At 47.3% G+C, this 20,031-nt stretch overlaps 1 protein-coding gene across 2 annotated transcripts in view; it reads left to right on the forward strand.

Moving 5' to 3' along the window:
* The window catches only part of LOC149351799 (protein qui-1), a 484,090-nt gene that overhangs the window by 460,440 nt on the left and 3,619 nt on the right, over nucleotides 1–20,031 (forward strand). For both annotated transcript variants that reach the window (XM_089581130.1, XM_089581131.1), the window contains 3 exons: nucleotides 1,248–1,441; nucleotides 9,855–10,017; nucleotides 14,095–14,530. In XM_089581130.1, the coding sequence (XP_089437256.1) occupies nucleotides 1,248–1,441; nucleotides 9,855–10,017; nucleotides 14,095–14,530 (793 nt within the window). The remainder of the gene's footprint in view (nucleotides 1–1,247; nucleotides 1,442–9,854; nucleotides 10,018–14,094; nucleotides 14,531–20,031) is intronic.

Consider the following 20,031-nt stretch of genomic DNA (forward strand, 5'->3'; position numbering starts at 1 on the left):
AAAATACTTTGCTCTAGTTTTAACAGGTGTGGGCTCTCTTGACGCGTGTGCTTATCGCGAGTGCATATATCTGGGCACATTTCAAATTATTTTTTTTATTCACCGCGTAAGCAGTACGAGTGCCGTTACGCGAAAATGCCGGCGCGTGTCTGCGTGGCCGCCGACTGCGGCATGCGGCGCCTGCAGTGAGCCGAGCGCGAGAACCGCTCTCCCGGCCAGAGTCGAAAGGGAAAATCGGCATCGGCTGAGGCAGAGCGGCGGGCACTGCGACGCCCCAAGCGAGCGCCTAGTGCGAAGAGAGGGAAAGCGGAGCCGAAAGCGAGCGCACGTCAGCGGATCACGATGACATCACGTTAGCAAGAGCGCGTCATCGGCTGATCATACGCGGCATGCCATGGCGTAATGTTTAATTAATTTGCACAGCTTCCATGCAATGGGATGCGGCAAATAGGAAAAGCACCATGCTGAAAGCGCATTTTGATTACGCATTCCATAGCATCAGACAATCTGAGCGTCCGTCTATTTTATTTTTTTTTTCACATTTGCCGCTGCACAAAGTGCATGCATGTGCAGGGCTTTCCGATTTTCTACCGCTCTCAAAGCTTGTACTAGAGAAAGTTTTGGGGTCGGCTTTTATGAAAATGCGGAGAGGGCAAGACTTCAGAAGTGCAGCTTGACAAGATCATAACGCACCGCACAAAACGCAATACAGCATGAAAAATGAAACGGCTGAACCAACTGACACATCACACTCCTCAACGAATATGTAGAGAAAAAAAATTTGCTATCAAGTAAAAATAAAATTCAGGCATGCTGCGTTGAATTATTTTGCGCGTCATGTATACGCAAACTAAGTGCAGAAAACTAGCCACACTGAAAGTTAGTCATGACTGATCCGCAGGAAGACTATTATGTGACGTAGTTTTTTCGATGCGCCTAACCTAAAGCCGTGCTCGCCGAGGTGACCTGCCTTGGTTATTGTAAAAACAGAGTCCTGCAATTCGTTCCTTTTGACTGTATAGGTTAGTACTCGGAAGATTGGCGGCAACCTCCCTTTAGTGGCAACTTTCGGCCGATTCACGAGGCCTCTTCTGGAGTTTCGCGCTGCGCTAAAGTGCTGCACTATTGCTTCCGTTTCTTTTCCCCCACTCTAACGCTCGCTTCCCAAAGCGCAGCAGGGATGCGCTCATTAGACATGTCGTACATTCAATGAGCTTCTGTGTGCGTGCCGTGTCTGACACGTGCAGGAGCACCAAAGCAAGATCGTGAGCGTGTTCGTGACGTCGGACAGCCGGCGCGTGCTGTCAGTCGACGCGCAGGGGCTACATCGCCTCTGGACGGCCGACAGTGCCACGCAGCTCATCGCCTGCGCCAAGACGGCCAAGCAGGTGACGCTGCACGCCAACGTCGTCTTCACTGTGGGCGGCAAAAGTGACAACAGGTATGCCCAGAAAAAGGGGAGGGGTGGTCTGCATTTACTCGCTTGCCCCCCACACTTAAAGCAGCCGATTTCCACAAAATGAAATGGCGCCATCTCTAGGCAGCGCCCGCGCGACGCTGGAAGAGGGATCATGCGTGTCGCCCTCCTGATTTGCAGTGCGTCCCGGGCAGTTTAGTTTTCGCGTTTAGGGCTTATGGTTCTGTTCACTCCCCATCTGAGGAATTGACTTTTTCGGCAACAAAGCACCTCACCGTGCGAATGAGCTGCCTCGGCAAATCCTGGCGGCCAACATTCCCTAGCCATCCTTCAGCACAAGGGTTGCCGCCGTTATAGACAACACTGTAGCTGCTACGCCAATATTCGGAGGTAAGCGGCAACTAGGTCGATAAACCCAGGTGGAAAGATGATTTCTACAAGGCAGGTGAGGAACTGTGCACAACGCCAAGTCATATCGATGCAGTACAAGTGAAACAGTTGGTTTCGGTTTCTGCCGGTGGGTGCGACGCCATACGACTGCTCCGTTGAACTATTTTAGAGTAGGTGAGCTAGTAAGTGGGATTGATACCAACGACACAGAGCGATCTTTAAGTGCTTAAACTTTATAGGTGCGTTTCAGCCAGCTCCTTTGGGGTTGGCTGCTACTTGTTAAACAGTTCCGCGCAAACTCCATGAGCGAATCCTTGCTCCCCGAAATATCTGCTGCACACACGACACTGCGCTCGCTTTTTTGCCCCCTCTCAGCGTAAATAACCGGGCTTCTCTGAACTTCCCATCTTTCTGATTGAAACTGGAGCCTGCACGGAGTTCCTTCGCGCACAGGAAAAAGTAAAGAGGATAAGGCGACCTATGTCTTTTAAAACGCGCAGATTCTTGCAAAATCCATCTGCTCCCGCAGCAAAGGTGTCACGTTACCTGAGCTGCGGCGCAAGATTGATGCTAGTGCCGTTCGCTCTAGTGGTGGAGCTCGCGTCCCACTAGAAGTGTGCCTGCGTCGTTGTAATATGGTAGTTTGGCTTGATACTGATGCGAATATCTGGACAGTGACCGAATCAGCGACGTATACACATCTCGACTTGACACCAAGATCGCAGCCGGGCTTCTTGGCGGGATAAACAGGAATGGTGCTAGGAAGAGAGTTTGATGTATATTGTTTCGAGCTTGAATTGCATTTCGGGGACAAATCCACAAATGTATGAAACGCTTCAATTTGTAAATTATCAAGGTCATCTTTATGCTAACACTTGTCCTGCACTGTGTTCAGATAAACTTGCGCAATACTCGTTAACGCAGATTCCCATCAAATACTCCACTTAAATAGCTGCGCAGTTTACATGTACACGCTATTTCTCACGACACGCGTTTTACTCAATTTTCTTTTACAAATTAAATGAGTTTTTAAGAAAAGGAAATGGCGAGTAATAGTCTCACATCTCGGCGGACACCCGAACCGCACCGTAAGACAATGGAGGAAGATGGGAGTGCAAGAAGAGAGGAAGAAACCTGTCATCATTACTGTCTTACTGTCTTCTCACTGTAAATTCTCAAAGTTTACGCGTATATTGTCTACTAGCTAAATTCATCGCTATTTTTTTAGCGAGAGCGATAAATAAATCATATCCTGGTGTTAGAGCCACCTATGTGAACTGTGTTCATAGTTGCATTTGTTCAACTGCCATGTTCTTCTTTGTTATCATGTTTAATTTTTTTTCTTTCCCGCTGCTTTAATTGAAATCAGTCTAATTCGAAAATGACAGGAGGTCCCGATATGGCCACCGACCATGGGACCTCTTTCTGCATATTCTTATTCGTAAATGCACTTCACTACTGAACTGATTCTCTTTTTATTCGGATAACTCAGATGAGATCCAAATATTATTTTTACTTATTTTTCATTAAGGCGGGCAAATGAGGCAGTCGCGTTCAGTCTGCAGGAACAGCAGTGTATTTTACACCGGTGACATTTTACCCAGGCAGTGTCACCGTTAGAAGACAAGTTCTCACCTCCCTCCCTTGGCTTAACTGTGGAGCAAGGAAGACAAAATGAACGTGGTGTTTGCTATTGCGCGTAAAAGTCGTAGTCAAACAAGCGTGCTTATTGAGCTTGATCTATAAAAACACAAAGCAAGACCTTTCGGCAAAGATGATCACATCATGGAAGGCGCAAAACTGTTCAATTTTTTTCGCATATGACAACAAATAAAAAACACTCAGAGAATTCTATTAAAATATAGCGAGCAACATTTATTCTTAGTTTGTTTCACGTTTTCTATTTTCGCTTATGTAATGTAAAGTAGCGCGTCCGAGGTTTGTGACTTGTAAAATAAGAAAAAGGAAAACAGCAACATTGACGCTGACTTACTTCATGATAAATATGGCTGTATAACTGCTTACAACTTGACTTTTATTTTTTTTTTAAACAAAAATAAAAACCTGATAGTTTTTTTGCCATCTCCTTGCAGCGCGAGTATTTGTTAATGCATAATAAGAAAGAAGCGCTCTATTTGTTAGAGAATAATAATGATTGGTCTGAACTGGATGTTTTAACTGTTTCCCAACCACGGAAAAAACGGCTAATTCTGCTGTATCTTGATCCCTATTTACCCCTTTAAGACTCGTATTATGTTCTAGAGAAAATTCTGAATATTTGTTTTTGTGTATTTAGAATCCGCTGTTTCGCAAAATAAATTAGTGACTTGAAAACTTCAGGAATTGATGCAGGGCGCACACTTCCATGCTGAGGTAATTGCAGCCCCCCTATTCGTCAAAAAAGCACATTTATACCCAATTAATTATTTTCTGTATCACTCGAAGCTGTTTTCGCAGCGAAAGCAAAGCTGCAGTGGGCTTTAGTAAAACACTCCACAGCATCAGAGAAGAGAAAGTTTACAACGCCAAAGTGCATTAAGCCTGAGGACATCATCATCATCATCAACACTTCCTTGGAGCAGCGTAGAACTTGGCGACATCCATCTTTATTTCTTGCGTTTAAAAAGCGATATTTTTGTCTCGGCACGAAATGGCCCTACCATTCTGTCCAGCAGAGATTTAAAATCTCATCAGTGACTTCGCGAAAACAGGTCTAGACGTTCTGAAAAAACGTTTGACAGGTCGCGTGCACATTCGTAGGCGCTCTGCCTCGCAGGATTATTTTAAAAAAAATCGTTGCACTGATTATGTTGTGTCGCACATATAAATGAAGCTAAATGGGCGTATCTTTGAAAAGTGGGAAGTATTATTACGCAGAGACTTAATATTTACTGAAAAACAGTATTCGTCAAACACAAAATTTTAGTGGCGACTGGAAAAAAAATTGGTAATAAGCCCATATGTCATGATATGAAATACATACGAAAAATTAGAATGCACAATGTCCCCCATTATAGCAACAAATTGCGTTGCAAAAACTACCTTTGTAGCTCGCAAAGTTTTTTAAGCATAAAAATTCGAGTCGGCCCTTATGAGTGACGTGCCATGCGGCGAAGCAGATATTCCGGGCTGGTTTCGTTGATCATCGCTGTTAGAACTAGTAAATTCTGACGACCTGTGATCATCATCGGACTCGGTGCTGCTCTCCAAGTTAGAAGCGTCCATCGACAATGCGGCAGAATTTCCAGGCATGTCACGATACCGCAGTTGGGATGGGCCCGTGTGGGCGGCCATGACTCTGAGAGATCGCGACGTGGCATCGGTTTCATGGCGCATTTAAAAATCGCACATTGGTGACCAGATATCAAACTACGTATAAACTGAAACTGTAGTCGCTAATCTATCTACAACAAGCCCGAAGTGCCCGGCGCAGCCGCAAGAGTTTTGTTGGAGGCGCTCACATCCACCGATCCTGGGTTATCTACACTCGATGGGCGTGGTTGGCAAAGAATTAAAAACAACGCACGTGTCATATGCACTCCCTGGGAATAATCTTGGGTCATTTCGAAAGAGCGAAGCTTCTCTGCTTCTTTTTGCAGAAGTTTTCTATGATAACGTTGCCGCTGCTAGTGCTGCAAAAAATTATATTTGGAAAGCAGTACACGAGGACGTATGTACCTCATCCAATAACAGCGTCTTCAAAAAGATCGCAAATTCCCCCCCCCCCCCCCCCTCGTGCACACATTTGAAATGGTTAGTTGTCCTGCCTTGTTGTAATAGTCGCTTCTCGGATTAACAAATTTTCATATTTCTAATCTCGCAACAACATTCAGTTTATAGTGTTCGTGCCCTGAAAAGTATTTTTTTATTTCGGTGCAATACGTTTGAGGGGCTACTCCAGTGTGCGGTAAACTAAAAACAAGAAATCAGTTTTGTTAACGCCGATACGACTGCATTCAGATGAACTCTGGTTATAATTATTCCCTTCATTACTGAACGAACTTGAAAAGCTGATCGTTCAAATTAAACCACTTAGCCGTTTCGGACAGTATCAACGTCTTGCCGAAGGAAACTATGTCCAAACGGAAAGCGGAAAAAGGGGAAGCGAGTGAGTTTGGTAGCATGCAAATGAAGTCACAGATTGGAAGACTCGAAGCAGAAATTAAAGTACATATTCTCTTTGTCCTCACCTAACTCCCGCTCGAAATTCCGAAGCTCATGGACCACTTGTCCTGAACGCCTACATGGACCGTGGCGAACACTCTTGGGGCCAAATACTTTAAAAAGGCGCTCGAATTAGACGGCGCCTCAGCAACGTAGACTCCGAACCCGCAGCAGATAAAATTGATCTCTCCCTGTTTTCTTAGGCGCTGACAGTGATTAATGACTGTAGTGTTTCACGACAGTCGCTTTACAGCAGCCCAGCAAAAGAAAATCTGGAAAGAAAAAATACCAACTACAGTTGAAGCATGATTTCAGGATATTTTTTTTTTCGCGAACAGATTTAAATTCTCTGACCGTGGTTTTCATATTTACTTAGTTATGAAATCTATCTTACGCAATAAACTTCACAGTCGAACCCAATTTTACGAAGGATTCCCGGGGCATAGACAAGAGAAAAATGTGAAACAATAGTCAAGGGGACTAGCTTCTCGAGCTTGGCAGCGCAGAAAAGCGAAATGCCCAAAGTAATTCCGGAATTTATAAGCACACACTGTGACGAATTGGAACAGTTCAGGGCGCCAGCATGAAATCCTCTGGAAATAAAATCCGTGTTCCTTGCTGTGTGCTGCAAAGCAATAGCTGCGGCAGCCGAGGCGCTGTGCACTATTCTTGCACCCTGTAGTGCACAGTCTAGACAAAACCACCCTATCCAAAGATATTCTGCAGTACCATTTAACATTTCACAAGCGTACAACACATATAACAGGCTTATGCGGGCTGAAATGTGTCGCTAAGTGTATACAGCATTACGAAAGATGCAGTGCGTCCCAGGCAAGAAATCCAGCCCTGTGCGATTGTATGTGATAGTTTTCGTGTTAGTGTCACACGGTTTTCAATCTGTCCGCTTTCCGTTGTCGCTGAGAGTTGCTGGCGCGTCACACGTCCATCCTCTCGGAAGCTGCCGGTCCCTTGCTGCGCTAGTCGGTTTGCCGCTTTATCCCCGGTTTTTTCTGACGCGCCAAAGTTGGTTGGCTCCGGCTCGCCTGCGTTTGCGGGCGGCTTCTTGCTACGCATCCGACCCTTGTTTAAGCTGGCGGTTGCATGCCGGCTGCGGCTGCCTGTCCTGATAGCACACATGAATACGCGAAACTCAGCGCTGACTCCGCCTCTTCGCTGACGTCACGACCAACACTGCCAAGCGCGCCGCGCCCGAGTTTCGGTCGTCAACGAGAGAAGGTCAACTTTATTGGCAGCATATCACTCAGGCGCCGATGGCGATGTCTGGAGCCTGGCTCATCGAGGCCACTATGGATTAACATGTTTATTCTATAGCAGGATAAAACATATAAAGAATTGGCTGTGGCTTAGCTAAGGTTAAGCCTGGATATCTCGAAGCGAATAGCTCTCGTTGCTTTTCAGCCAACTCCCAAGCTACCACTTCTGGATCGGTGTTTCTGCGCCGTCCGACTGTTGCTTCTTCTTCTCCTACCATGGCGAGTGTCTGCACCTGTTCTATGGGCAAACGCGCCTTATATACCCCTCCTTTAAAATGTGCACTGCGCACGGCTGCGGCGAAAGGTCAGACGGTGGCGAGGATGGCAGCCTCTTCTATGGCCGCCGCCGCTCACGCGTTCTCGCAACGCCTTGCGAAAGAACCTTCTCCTCTTGGGACGGCGGCGGCGACCGCGCGGCAGCGGCGAAGGGTAAAACGGTGGCGAGGAGAAGCGGCGACGTTCAGACGACGGAGTCAGCGCGCGGCGGTAGACGACGGCTGCGGCAGAAGCGGCCACCTGCGCTCCGCGTGACGTCGCTCGGTTTCGCGCATGCGCAGCTGTGGCAAATCTGTAGTGTGGCTCACGCGAAGCGCGGTGTTGACGAGTCTAGTGAAGCTTTTCGCTTCAAAACAACACTTGGTAGGCCATGTAACGCGGCGTCGTTTATCACTCCGATGAACCATCACAACAGCAAAAGGAAATAAGTTTTTTTAATGTCTGACGATATCAAAGAAGCCAGACGCATCAAAATTGTCGAGCTTATGATTTCGTCTTATGATTAGCTTCTTGTTTAGTCAAAAAGAAAAGCTTTGACGACGGAATACTTTTTTGTCACAGGGGAATTCTGTGTAGCGGTCATGAATGTGAGCGGAGCTTAACTGCAGACTTAAGTTCTATCCGACCGTAGTTCTTTCTTCCGCAGCCCTTCCCACGCTCTCTTCCTTTCTCGTTCGTCGCAGTACCTACTTCCTTCTTCGTATCTCGCATCATTAACGGCTGTCGCCGTAAGAACAGGGTGAGCTCACGGGCTCACCGTAAGAAGTCTGTAAGAAGTCAAGAGGCGGAAGAAGTAGTGTAAGAAATACCGCTTGTGAATCACGCGAACACATGCTAGACCAGCTGGCTTTCCTCGGTAATAATTTTGGCTGTCGCGGTAAAAAGCTCGTGCGCTTGATGAGGTCCCACAACCTTCGGCGACTATATCCTCGCCAGTCCTCGCGCGCATTATAGTTGTGGTTCATAGGGGTTTAATGTTCCAAAGCAACTGAGGCAATGTGAAATTCGGGCGTATTATAATGCGCTATAATAATGCGTTATAATAATGTCTTTTACGGAGCTCTAAAAAAGTGCATCACTTCTGCAGCCCAAGTTCCCAAAGACAACTGATTGTGCTCCCACGTAGTCAGCTTTTCAGAAACTGTAATAATAGGGACGCTCCGACCAGCCTTCCAAGTTCGTTGCTTTGTCTAAATCAGATTTATTTACCCCGCGATCAAACAGCTTCCAAGTATCCCACGCTTTACCACGAGATTATATGTAATTTTGATGTAAATACGTAATCTGTGGGGCATGTACAGAGGGCAAAACGCTTGTCTAGAACATGTTCTGGGCGTGTTTCGGGCTTAACCCCCGATATCTAGCGATAGTATTTAGTTAAAAGAGGTTTTTATCTAAGCATGTGCATTCGAACTCATAGGATTTCATCGTCATTTTTTGCCTTCCTGCTCGCAGCGGCTTTGGGAGCTGCGGAACGCACAGTTAGGTCGTTCTAGATATGTGCTTTGCCCTCTGTACTGGAATAAATATGTGTCGTAAGACACTGTCGCATGTTTCTGAAGGCAGACGGGCCCGTAGCAGAGAGCATGGGAAAAACTCATATTGGAAGGACTGTTAGACCTACGGATAAAAATGTTTTGTGTATATTCATGAAAACAATCAGACTTCAGTAATGTGTTTGAGTTAACGCTGACGAGTCGAACTTTTGCCCTGGTCTGACGAGGATATACGTAAACGCCGATTCTAACTCGTGCGCGAGCACAGTAGAAATTCGTAGCAACGAGGACATCGTGGCGGTCGTTGCCGTCCGAAAAGTGCCAAACGCCGAGGGTTTAGATAATAGCGCTAAAGTCTACGAGAGCACAGACGAAAATGTGTGTCCTTGTAACGTACGAGAAGTGCTTGACGGTATTGTTGAGAAAGAGAAGGCTGTTTCATCCGCTACTCCAGTACTGCGTTGTCCAATTTTAAAAATTTTTGATTTTACAAAAAATTTGGCGGTCTCCGCGTAGTTTACGAAGTTGTGTTTTTACTGCTGCGAATATTATAACCGTTCTTCTTCACAGGTTTATTCCGAATGCCATCTCGTCTTGGCAGCATATGTAGTGTATGCTGCTGGTAGAAACTTTTTGTGCGGTCTTTTTGTTATGAGCGGTGTCATGCGTCATTACGTATGCGTTAGGTTATCAGTTCCAAAAAAAGGCGCCTGCCAAAAACAACCCTGTGAGCGTAAGCGGGCTGCTTTGCAACTAACCATGCATACACAGTTTCTTGCGCCAATAGCCTCTGTCTTCTGCCGTTCATGCCACTAATTACCCCATTCGTTTTCGCAGCCTGAAATACTGGCCCGTGTTCGAGACCGACAGCGAAAAGACGGTAAGCCACAGCGACGCCATACTTTGCTACACCGTCACGTACGACTGCCAAACCATCGTCACCGGCTCGCAAGACATGTCACTCAAGGTGTGGGAAGTCGCCACGGCCAAGCTAACTCAAGTGAGTGTACAGTTTTTCCGTTAATATTGTTTTCGTTTTTTTTTTTGCATGGTGATGGTAACAACGCTTTGTGGCCTTTTCTTATCGGGCTCGAAAAGCAACTCAAGGCAAACACTTTTGCAAAAAAACCACTGTCCTCCTCGCCGGATGGAGAGGACGCCTACTCGTTGCGTTTAACCCACTGGCCTCCAAAGCCGTCGGATCGACGCCCACAGGAAGCATGCAGGACCATATTCCCAAAGCTGTCGAAACTACGGCCTGTAGCCTCAAAAGTTTTTGTTTTTTTTTTGCCGTCCTGGGTTGGCTCACTATGATGGATTATTAGATGGACGTTGGATACTTTTCCAATAGACAGCAGCAGTAGTTCTACTTTTTCGAAGTATTTTTGTTCGAATTCGTTGATATATTAGTTGGCTGATTCCTGAAGTACAAGCTAATAGCCGCGGCAGGCAGCAAGCACAGCCCTTCTAATGAAGAAACGATGGATATTCTCCTTAAGAGCAATGATGATGTTTAATGCAGCAATGAAAGCAATTTTTCACCGAATTCTTCTGATAGCGGAAGCCAGAACAGTGACGAGGGTGCCATAGGTAATTTAGAGCCCGCAAATATCAACCTTCAACATGTTGCACGTTAAAGAACCCCAGGTGGTCGGAGCCCTTCACTACGGCGTCTCTCATAGCCTAAGTCGCTTTGGGACGTTAAACCCCATAAACTAAACTAAACTAAAGCATCCACAATAACAATTTAGCGTCCACAAAACTTTTTTATGTTGCCTTCAGAGTGAAAATAAACATATTAAGGCGAAAGCCTTAAATGCCTCATACTGTCGTTAGCAGACGCGTCGGCAGCCGTGTCGACAGACGCGTCGGCAGAAGTGTCGACAGACGCGTCGGCAGAAGTGTCTACAGACGCGTCGGCAGCCGTGTCAATAGACGCGTCGGCAGGAGTGTCGACAGACGCGTCGGCAGCCGTGTCGACAGACGCGTCGGCAGAGGTGTCGACAGACGCATCGGCAGCCGTGTCGACAGACGCGTCGACAGGAGTGTCGACAGACGCGTCGTCAGATTCGTCCGCCTTTCGGCGTCACTGCTTAAAAGGCTCAAGGTTCCAGCATGAATAAAGGCGCATACAGTATAGTGAATGCATGAGCTTCATAAATAAAATGAGTAAAGTCAAGAAAGGAAAATAAAAAATTAAAACAAGAAAATAAACAAAAATAAAAACAAAAATAAGATGTGGAAATAAAAATAAAAACAATAAAATTAAGAAAAGGAGCAAAAAAATAAATAAATAAATAAAAACAAAATATGAAAAATAAAAAAGTAAATAAAAACAAACAGTGGCCAGGAAACGCTTTCGCCTTGCAGCACCTTAGAGAGCCAAAGTGCCCCCTGAATTTTTTTCTTCAGTCCTTTTCAACAGTTTTTAAGGTTAAAGAAGCTTTCATTTTGTACCCGCGCTACAGTCGAAAACTAATTCGATACGGAAGACCTAGCAGCACTCGAAAAAAAAAATGGAGGTCAGTCAGTCAGCCAACGAGTAATCCTATAGCCGCCAACGGCCGAACCGCGGTGAGATTTTTTGTCCTCAATGTGCGTTGTTCCCAGCTCTCTGAGGCCCATTTTGGCCGTAACGTATACCCCTAATGCGGGGACGTATTTCCGTGTACTTTGCGGCAACTGTGTGTCGTTCCTGTTTGGACCCGTTGCTGCAAAATCGGATCCCATTACACTGTCCTTCCGAGGCTGCATTATGTTTATGCCTCGTCCGTTATTGGTAAAAGTAGCTTTGTCGAAGAGAGAGAGAGCGAAGGAAATCAGTGACTTTAGGAGCCCCGCTATATCTTGCCGACCCATAAAGATGCTCGCTCATGCAGAAAAAAAAAGAGAAAAAAAACATCGGCGAATTCGCGAAGGTTGAGAGTGCTCAAAGACAAGAAAGTTAAAGAACAAAGAACTGCCCAGACCACATTTTGAAACACAGCGAATTAATGTCGCTACAGTTTCTAGAATTTTTAACTAAACAACTAGCCGTGGAATAGCGCCTATCCTGCTCAGCACAATATCACAAAAGCGTTTTACAAACTCATTACTTCAGAATGTATAAAGCCCAAAAATCAAGCATCTTCGGACAAAAACATGTACAGCAAGTTTGTAGTCCTTAAGACTGCATGACTGCGTGGTAATGATGTTCTCGCAGGAGCTCATTGACCCGGCGACATGTTGCGACGAAGAAATAAGGCCTTCTTTAAACTATGTACTATCGGGGCCAAAAGCCTCCGCGCGAAAAGCGATCCCGGCGCATGGAGGCCATGTTCTTCGACAATCGCCATGTTGTTGTCGACCCGTGTTTTTCTTTTTAACTTGCATCCTAGTATAGATCTGCAGGAAAAGGAATAAAATGAAAGGACAAAGCAAAAACGACACCGAGAACACAAACTAAGAAACTATTTGCTGTTATTCAAGCATATGTTCAGAGGCGCACTTAGATAACTTAAGAAGACGGCACCTGGGGCTCACATTTCGATTCAAAATACATAATCACCGACTCGCGAGCGGCCTGTCGGAACGTCGAACAAGGCTGCACTCCCTTCCTAGCCTATCGAATCTACCAAAATTACATAGGGGATACGGACCCCGCGCACCGTTCCCTTATATGGGCCCCTGCTGATCAGGGGTTGGCAGGAAACGAGGCAGCAGACGCAGCCGCCCGCGCGCTCTCTCACCGGGCTGTTTTCTCTCTCTCCCCCCCCCCCCCTCCCCCACTCGATCAGGAACCCGGTTTTAGTCCGGTCTATGCCTTCAAAGATACTACAACCTGCTATCAAAATAGTCATCGCATTTACCCTCGCCCATGTAAAGGCCTCAAGAATGCCGATGAGAGGCTCCTTCCCCGCGTTCTCACCAATACATTGCCGTGCCCGGCAGCACTAAAACATTTTGACCCCTCCTTTAACGGCAGCTGCACGCACTGTAGAGCGATGTCTTCGGACACCTATCACATGGTGTGGGCCTGCCCCTCCAACCCGGCTATTCCCCCATCCCCAACCCAACCCGGGAGGACTGGGAGGCGATCCCGCTCGGCTGCCACGACTTACAAGCCCAACAATCCTTAGTCAGGCGCGCACGGGCGGCGGCCACCGCCACTGGAGTCCCAAACTAGAGACCTCCACCTAGTGCTTGTAAGGATCGGTCCCTTACGGGCTGATCCAAGCATACCACCTATCCCTTCCTGATAAATTTTTCCACCACCACCACCTGGGGATCGAAAGGAAGGAACGACCTCTTGTAACGAGGCCATTTTTCATTAAAAGATTTAAATCTGCCGCTTTTTGCACTAAAGACTACTCAATAAGGCGGGAGGGGGCAGTTACGCATGCAGGCCATATACACTGTAATCAATGCAATGAGAAGCATTTAGCGCGCCTAATAGCCTGACGTGGCTAATGGAAGGAGGTCGCGCAATATCAGTAACGATCGTTGAAGTAAACACTAATAGCTTTTCAAACTGAGCGTGTTGGTTTTTCACATTTCTTGCATGGTTGCGCTTTTGCGATCATGCGCAAAACCTCATCATCGCTGCGCATCATTGTTCTGTGCCCTCTCTTGCTCCTAATTCCTCTCTTGAAAAACTGCAACCAAGAAAATATCGTCGAAGTTCGTCTTATGACAATAGGTTCAATTTTGTGCAACTCATGGTGCGGTGCTTAGGCTAGTCTATACAGCACCGACAGTGCACAGGCTGGTGCAACGACGTCCATTTCCTGTAATTCGGTCTTTTCTGTCCTCGCCAGGTATGGATATCAAATTACTCAGGACCGGTTAAAGGCACGATGAGTGACTCTTAACGGACCTTCCTCTGGGGTAATAGGTTGAGTGCAGCTTTGTTTCTTGAATTATTTGCAAACACCGCGGTTTCATATGCGATATCTATAAGGGGTCAAAACATTGCTATTTGCTATCGTATATATGAATGGTAGGCTAAGTTTCACCCTGGTAATAATCCTCCCCGGTGCAAGCCATGGGAGAGGGTTCTCCGATCACAGGGCTCCCTTGCGCATGCCCCTGCCAACAGGTGCTGGTGGGCCACGAGGGCCCGGTGACGTGCGTGGCGGTGGCGCCGTTCCGCTGCTCGCTGGCCGTGTCCGGCTCCCAGGACTGCAACCTGATCGTGTGGGACGTAACGACGGGCAGCGACCGCTTCGTGCTGCGCGGCCACACCGAGGCGATCCGCGCGGCCAAGCTGACGCTGGATGGCTCGGTGGCCGTGTCTAGCTCGGACGACAACACGCTGCAGCTTTGGAACACGCAGAACGGCCACCGGGTGGCCAGCTTCGACCTGCACGCCACCGTGCTGGCTGTCACCACTTCGCTCAACACGGGCCACCTGGTGGTGCAGCTGGCCAGCTCCACGCTGGTGCCCATGCTGCGGCTGCTCAACAACCCGGGCAAGGGTCTCATGCTCGACCTGCCGCCCGGCACGCCCGTCGGCGACGAGCCCAAGACGCTCGGTGAGCGCCGCCTCCAGCAGCAGAGCGCGCGTCGCGCCCGCCGCGCGCGGCCCGCCCTAGAGAACGTGGCCCGCGCCAAGAGCCACTGAGCGCAGGCCGAGGCTCGCGAGTGTGGGACGCACAGAAGGCCATGCTAGCGCAAAACTCATATCAGCGTCGGCAGAGTAGCCACCGCCACATCCGGTGCCTTGCGGCAATGAAGCAATATTTGCAGAGCGGCTTAGCTCAGGTTTTATCAATGCGCGCCAGGTGTGTTGCCCACGATTAAAGTCAGTATGGCTCTCAAAGCTGACGAAAGCTCAATACACAGCCTGTTTCTCAAGAAGCGCATCTACTTTCGTACGAAGGCTGCATGAAGTTGCGAGAGTACAGTTAGTGGCTATCCAGATGAACCAGCCTTCATTTGCCAGAGAGCCGGAAGGTGCATGGACACATTGCAAACATGATGGGTACTGCCAGAGTTGCTGAGTGGCCGTTTATTGCGGAACTGGAATCATTGCGGAATCACTCCGACTTTCTGAACGTCGCGGTTAGGATGGGAATATAATGGGGCTGCACGAATGGAAAGGACGCGATATACCTTCGTTTCTTGACGCACGTCCTGTGAGCACCGAGAGTGCACCGTACCGAATGTCATAATGGTGCTAGGAGAGCCATGATCCGTGAACGTACTGTTATTGCAATAAATAAAAGTGGGTCTTAATTGAAAGAAACCATTTTATTGCCTAAGAAGTCCACAAGCAATCATCCGGCTTTTCTGTGCGATAATACCCGAAAAAAAAAATTCTTTTTCACATTTTCCGACATTTCACAGCTCATACGCATTCCGTTCGTCTAGTGAGAAATTTTCCTCTTAGTGGTAAAGCGAGAGGCAGTCCTTCAAGCTAATTCACGGTATATGCGCCCCATTTCTTTTTAAACTCTTTGCGCATGCTGCGTGGACAATACAGTGCATGCAGGCGGCCTTTAGCCCGCTCTGAAAAAGGTCACATACGTATTTTCGTTTTCCAACTTGCGGTGGGGTAGCTCGGATCTAGGGGGAAATTTCGATCTTGTAATAAGGGAAATTAATCATAGCGTCTACACCTACGTGTTCCGGTATAACCCGATCCGTAAATAAAAGGATGGCTCACTGGAAGTCGTCGAGCGAACTTATACTTCGTGCCGTTGGAATTCTATGTGCAAGTAAGTGCACAAAGGCCACGTAATGCATAATGCATAAGTGCTCGTATACAAACAAAACGAGGCTTTGTCGCGCACACCGGAGAGAGTAATGTAGCCTTGCTATTTTCCCCGATGTATATGTTCACGTTAATACGTATTCTCGGCCTAGTTGGTTGATTTACACATTTTTGAACAGCGCAACAGCAGGGCCATCAAGCAACTACAGTCGGATGCAACTCAAGAACGAAGGGGCTTTTGCCCGCCAAAGGACCCCCTTCCAGCCAATGGCGTGGACCGATTGTCATGACGTCGTGGTTATTTCGTTAATATACGGTTAATCCCCCATCGCCTGCCAACCCCCTACGGTGTCATGCTGTCAGTTGCAAGGGAATTAAAGTAAGACATTATGTTGGACTAGTCGGTTCAACAAATATAAAACTGCGCAAAGAAGACAGAACGAGAAGAGACACTTTGTGTGAACGTCTTTTCGTCTCTTCTGCCCTGCCTTCTTCACGCAGTTTTATATTTGCTGAAGGGGATTAACCACGATGTCACGAGAAGCAGTCGACGCCATTGGCTGAAGGGCCTCTTTCGAGGAGCATTTGCAGCTTCGTTCTTGAGCAGTATCCGGCTATAGAACAGTAGCCGGTGCGTATTTCAACAAGCGTTGATGAAGCTTCTGTTTCCATTGCTAATCAGCGCCTTGTTTTCTTCTTGTTCATTCCGGTACGCGTGCCCTGTTGTTCCGCTGTTCACAAAGATAAATTCATGTACTCTTAATACCTGCCTTAATCTGACTTCATCAGCCTACCATTACGCGGTACTGTGCGGTCTTGACGGGAAAAAAAGGGCCTTTTGCAGCATGTAGATATGCGCTGAGACAAACTGAATGGAACGGGACACTGTAAAACATTGCAGAAATGCATTTCGCCTTGTATACTAAAAGCGATTTGAGTTGCCCATTCCCGGCAACGGTATTGATCCCACTCCGCAACTCTGGACCTATCTGCTGCATACTGTGAAAAAAAAAAAAAAAAAAAAAAACGTTTTTTCCGCCTCAATGCACCTATCTTGGTGACAGCGTGTTTTCCCCTAACGCTCTACGCACTTGTCCGTGCACGGCGGCGTTCTGTTGGAGGCTTCGCAGTGCTTCCCCTATTGCGTCACACACTGATACCTGAGCCGCAGTTTCTTCGTTACCTGCAACAAGCGGTAAATGCTAATGCTGCTCATCGCACGGATATTTTCGTTCGCTTAAAACGAGGAGAACTACTTTCGAACAAATACTGTACTTAATGTAATAATTGTTAAATTCATTCAGCCTAAAACGCGGGAAAAAAAACCTTTCGGACGCGCAACACAAGAATCTTGGTGGTCGAGTCGCATGCTCCCTGTGTGGAGAGAACTGATGCACGAGTCCTAGAGCTAGCAGACTTGCTCTTAGACCGCATCACTCGAGGCCACGCCGTCTTGACTGTGCTGTACGTCGCATGTGCTCCACGCATGTTGTGTCTTATGCTGAGTGCAGCGTGGGTAGACGGACTGCTGAAAAGCTATTTAAGAACACTCTTTACTCGAAGAGTAACTGACCATCTAAAGAGAGAACTAACTCACCCAACTAAGCATCCTGACTCTTTACTCGCCCCCAGTGAGCATTTCCGCGTTTTATAAATCTGTGGGTTTACCTCTAGCTCGACAGCGGCAGGGAACAAGCACCCTGAGCGTCTAATACTTTACGCAGATTAGTGTGTAGCAGATGCTCTTTGAGGCGCTAATATCACACGAAGTCTTAATGCAACTAGCGCAAGGTGCTGCGTAGTCTCTGCTAAATCTTCCTAGTGGCGGCTACGTGCCGGCCCTGCTTTCAACGGGGATGAAAAAAAATAACGACACACGACGGCGTATCTCTGTCGCCGCATTCAGACCGAAGTCAAAGCGGAAAAGTGAAATCAGGACTGGTTCAGGACTGGTTGGAAGCAGACATGTAGCTTCCTTGTGTCCGTCTAACCACGCCAGCCTCGCATTTTGCCGTGACAGTGCACCTCACAGTTTTTTTGTCAACCCCTTTTTCAGACGATAACTTGTCGTTCACACTGGCACGGCGTGTGTGACATATCCGAAATTCACTGCACCGATTATGCGTAGCAAAGCCCCCGTGCCATGTTTAGAGTTCATCTAACATGTGGCGAAGCGTTAACGAATACGGATCTTTCACGTGAAAACCTGCCCTGGTACATGCGCTAAGTTTGTACCTCTAGGATGCCTTGTTTTTACTCAAGAGGGTGTAAGTGGCAGTGTCCAGTCTGGGCAATGGTTGTCGTGGTAAAGGCCCTTACACGAATCGGTGCAAAGAAAAATTGCAGCGCACAAAGGACACAAGCGCAGGAGAAAGACATGAGCGTGACGAAGATTAGCGCCGTGCTTCAGTGATACCCAAAAAGAATTGCTCGTAACTGACTGACGCCGGTATCCGCACCAATTACAACGAGCGACAGAATGACGGGTGAGGCGTGCATTATGACTGGTCCGTGCGCTGGGTACGTACATAATGGAGTTAGACGACAGCTAAGCCGACAGATCTTGAGTATGAAGAGGTACTACCAACTCTGCGAATCCGGCCCAGCAAATGACTTGCAAAAGGCTTGCTCACACAGCGCCTTGATATGCGGCCTGGTCGTTTGCTTTTCAAAGTGCTCTTAGGGGCTCTCAATGGACGACGAGGGCTTTCCAGCCTTTCTCTGGCGCCTGCCTTTGCAGCGATCGCACTGTCATCCTACTTTTATCGGTGCAGTACTTTCACTCGCACTATTCTACGCATAAAATCATTCTTGAGCAGGAGTCATGAACCCTCCAAAACATTAATACCATAGAGGACACAAAATGGGTAGTGCTTCCAGAGAACTACACATACGCTTAAACGAATGTGTTCACTACATATTCTCGATCCGCTTGCTAGAGGCAACGACACGCAAACTCGCGATTATGAAGCCAGCTGCTCGTATAGAGCGAAAAAAGAACTGCGGCGGTGCAGAGAAGGCGGCCACAGAAGTTGCCTAAGCCTCAAGGACGCGACTAAGCTCTGTAGACAAACAAAAATGCGTCTTTTTTTTTTCACCCCTTTTTTGTTGGCCCCACAGCTGAGTCATTGCAGAAGGAAACGGCGTCGACAATAGGCGTAAGGGATTTGTTCACACTCAAAAAGCACAATAACTACACCGTGTTAACTCAAGAATTTATAAAGCGACCATCATCGTTGATGGCAACAATAAAGAGTGGGTTTTGCACATTTTTGGGTGGTAGTAAAGTTTTTCATTCATTCGTATCTCCAATCCGAATCGTAATTCTATTTCTATTATCGTAGCTATATATGAAATTTAGGTTGGATTGAATAATGTTCTCACCACTGCCAGTAATTGTTTCCGGTAAGATTACACAGACATCATAAGAAAGATTAATACACAGCGAAACTAGGGAAGGCTCATTGTTACTGTTATGAGGATTGCAGACTCCTTTTGTTAGACTTTCAGCAATTTTTCCCTCTTGACCCGTGGCAGTTTTTCTTCAATGCAATAGCTGAGGTTGCCAACCTTCTAGCAAATTTTACTTTTGTTGATGTACATTTGTCTTAGCTAAAACGTGGTCCAGAAATTAGCCGAATGTGTCGTACATGACGTATGCTATATCAGGGTACGATTTTTCTTTCCTTTTTATTTGATCTCGCCAGTGCCGAATGAGCATCGCCACAGCGCAGTGAGGCGGCCTTCTCGGCTCTAAAGGAAGCGCGGGAGTGCCTTGATTTGCGATAGCTCTCTCCTGTAGATGTGGAATCCCTTTTCTTTATTTTCTTTTATTTTTCTTCGCATTTTTCATCCCGTTCGCCCGCTGTTTTTGGCTGGTGGTTATAACGCTCCCTCTGAGAAAAGCTGAAGGGGAAGAATGTTAATCGAACAAAGCACGTTTTTCATTCTCGGTTGCTGGTTTATTCCGTTTTGTTCAACAAAGACTAAACAAGCAGGTTCGCAGCTCTTGTAGCCGCCTGTTCTTTGGATCCTTATGTTTCTCACACAAACAGCGCCGGACCGATTATGAGAGCGCCGAAACAACACAGAGACACACGATGTTCGGATGCACACACAGTCGCAAACTCAGCGGGGGCGCTATTTCGGAGGAGCTTCGAGACAGAGAAAGGGCTCCGTGGCGCGGCAGCTTTGCTCGACCAGTGCTCCGGCCATTGCGTGCAGAGAGAATGCTGCGACTGTGGGCATTCTGCTGGGCGCCCCTGGCGCCGCCTTGTTTTGCGTTCAGCGGTCTTGTCTGTTCCCAGTTCCGCCTTTATG

Source organism: Amblyomma mixtum, chromosome 3 (assembly GCF_055824585.1).
Source record: "Amblyomma mixtum isolate Tamu chromosome 3, ASM5582458v1, whole genome shotgun sequence".
Taxonomy (NCBI): Eukaryota; Metazoa; Arthropoda; class Arachnida; order Ixodida; family Ixodidae; genus Amblyomma; species Amblyomma mixtum.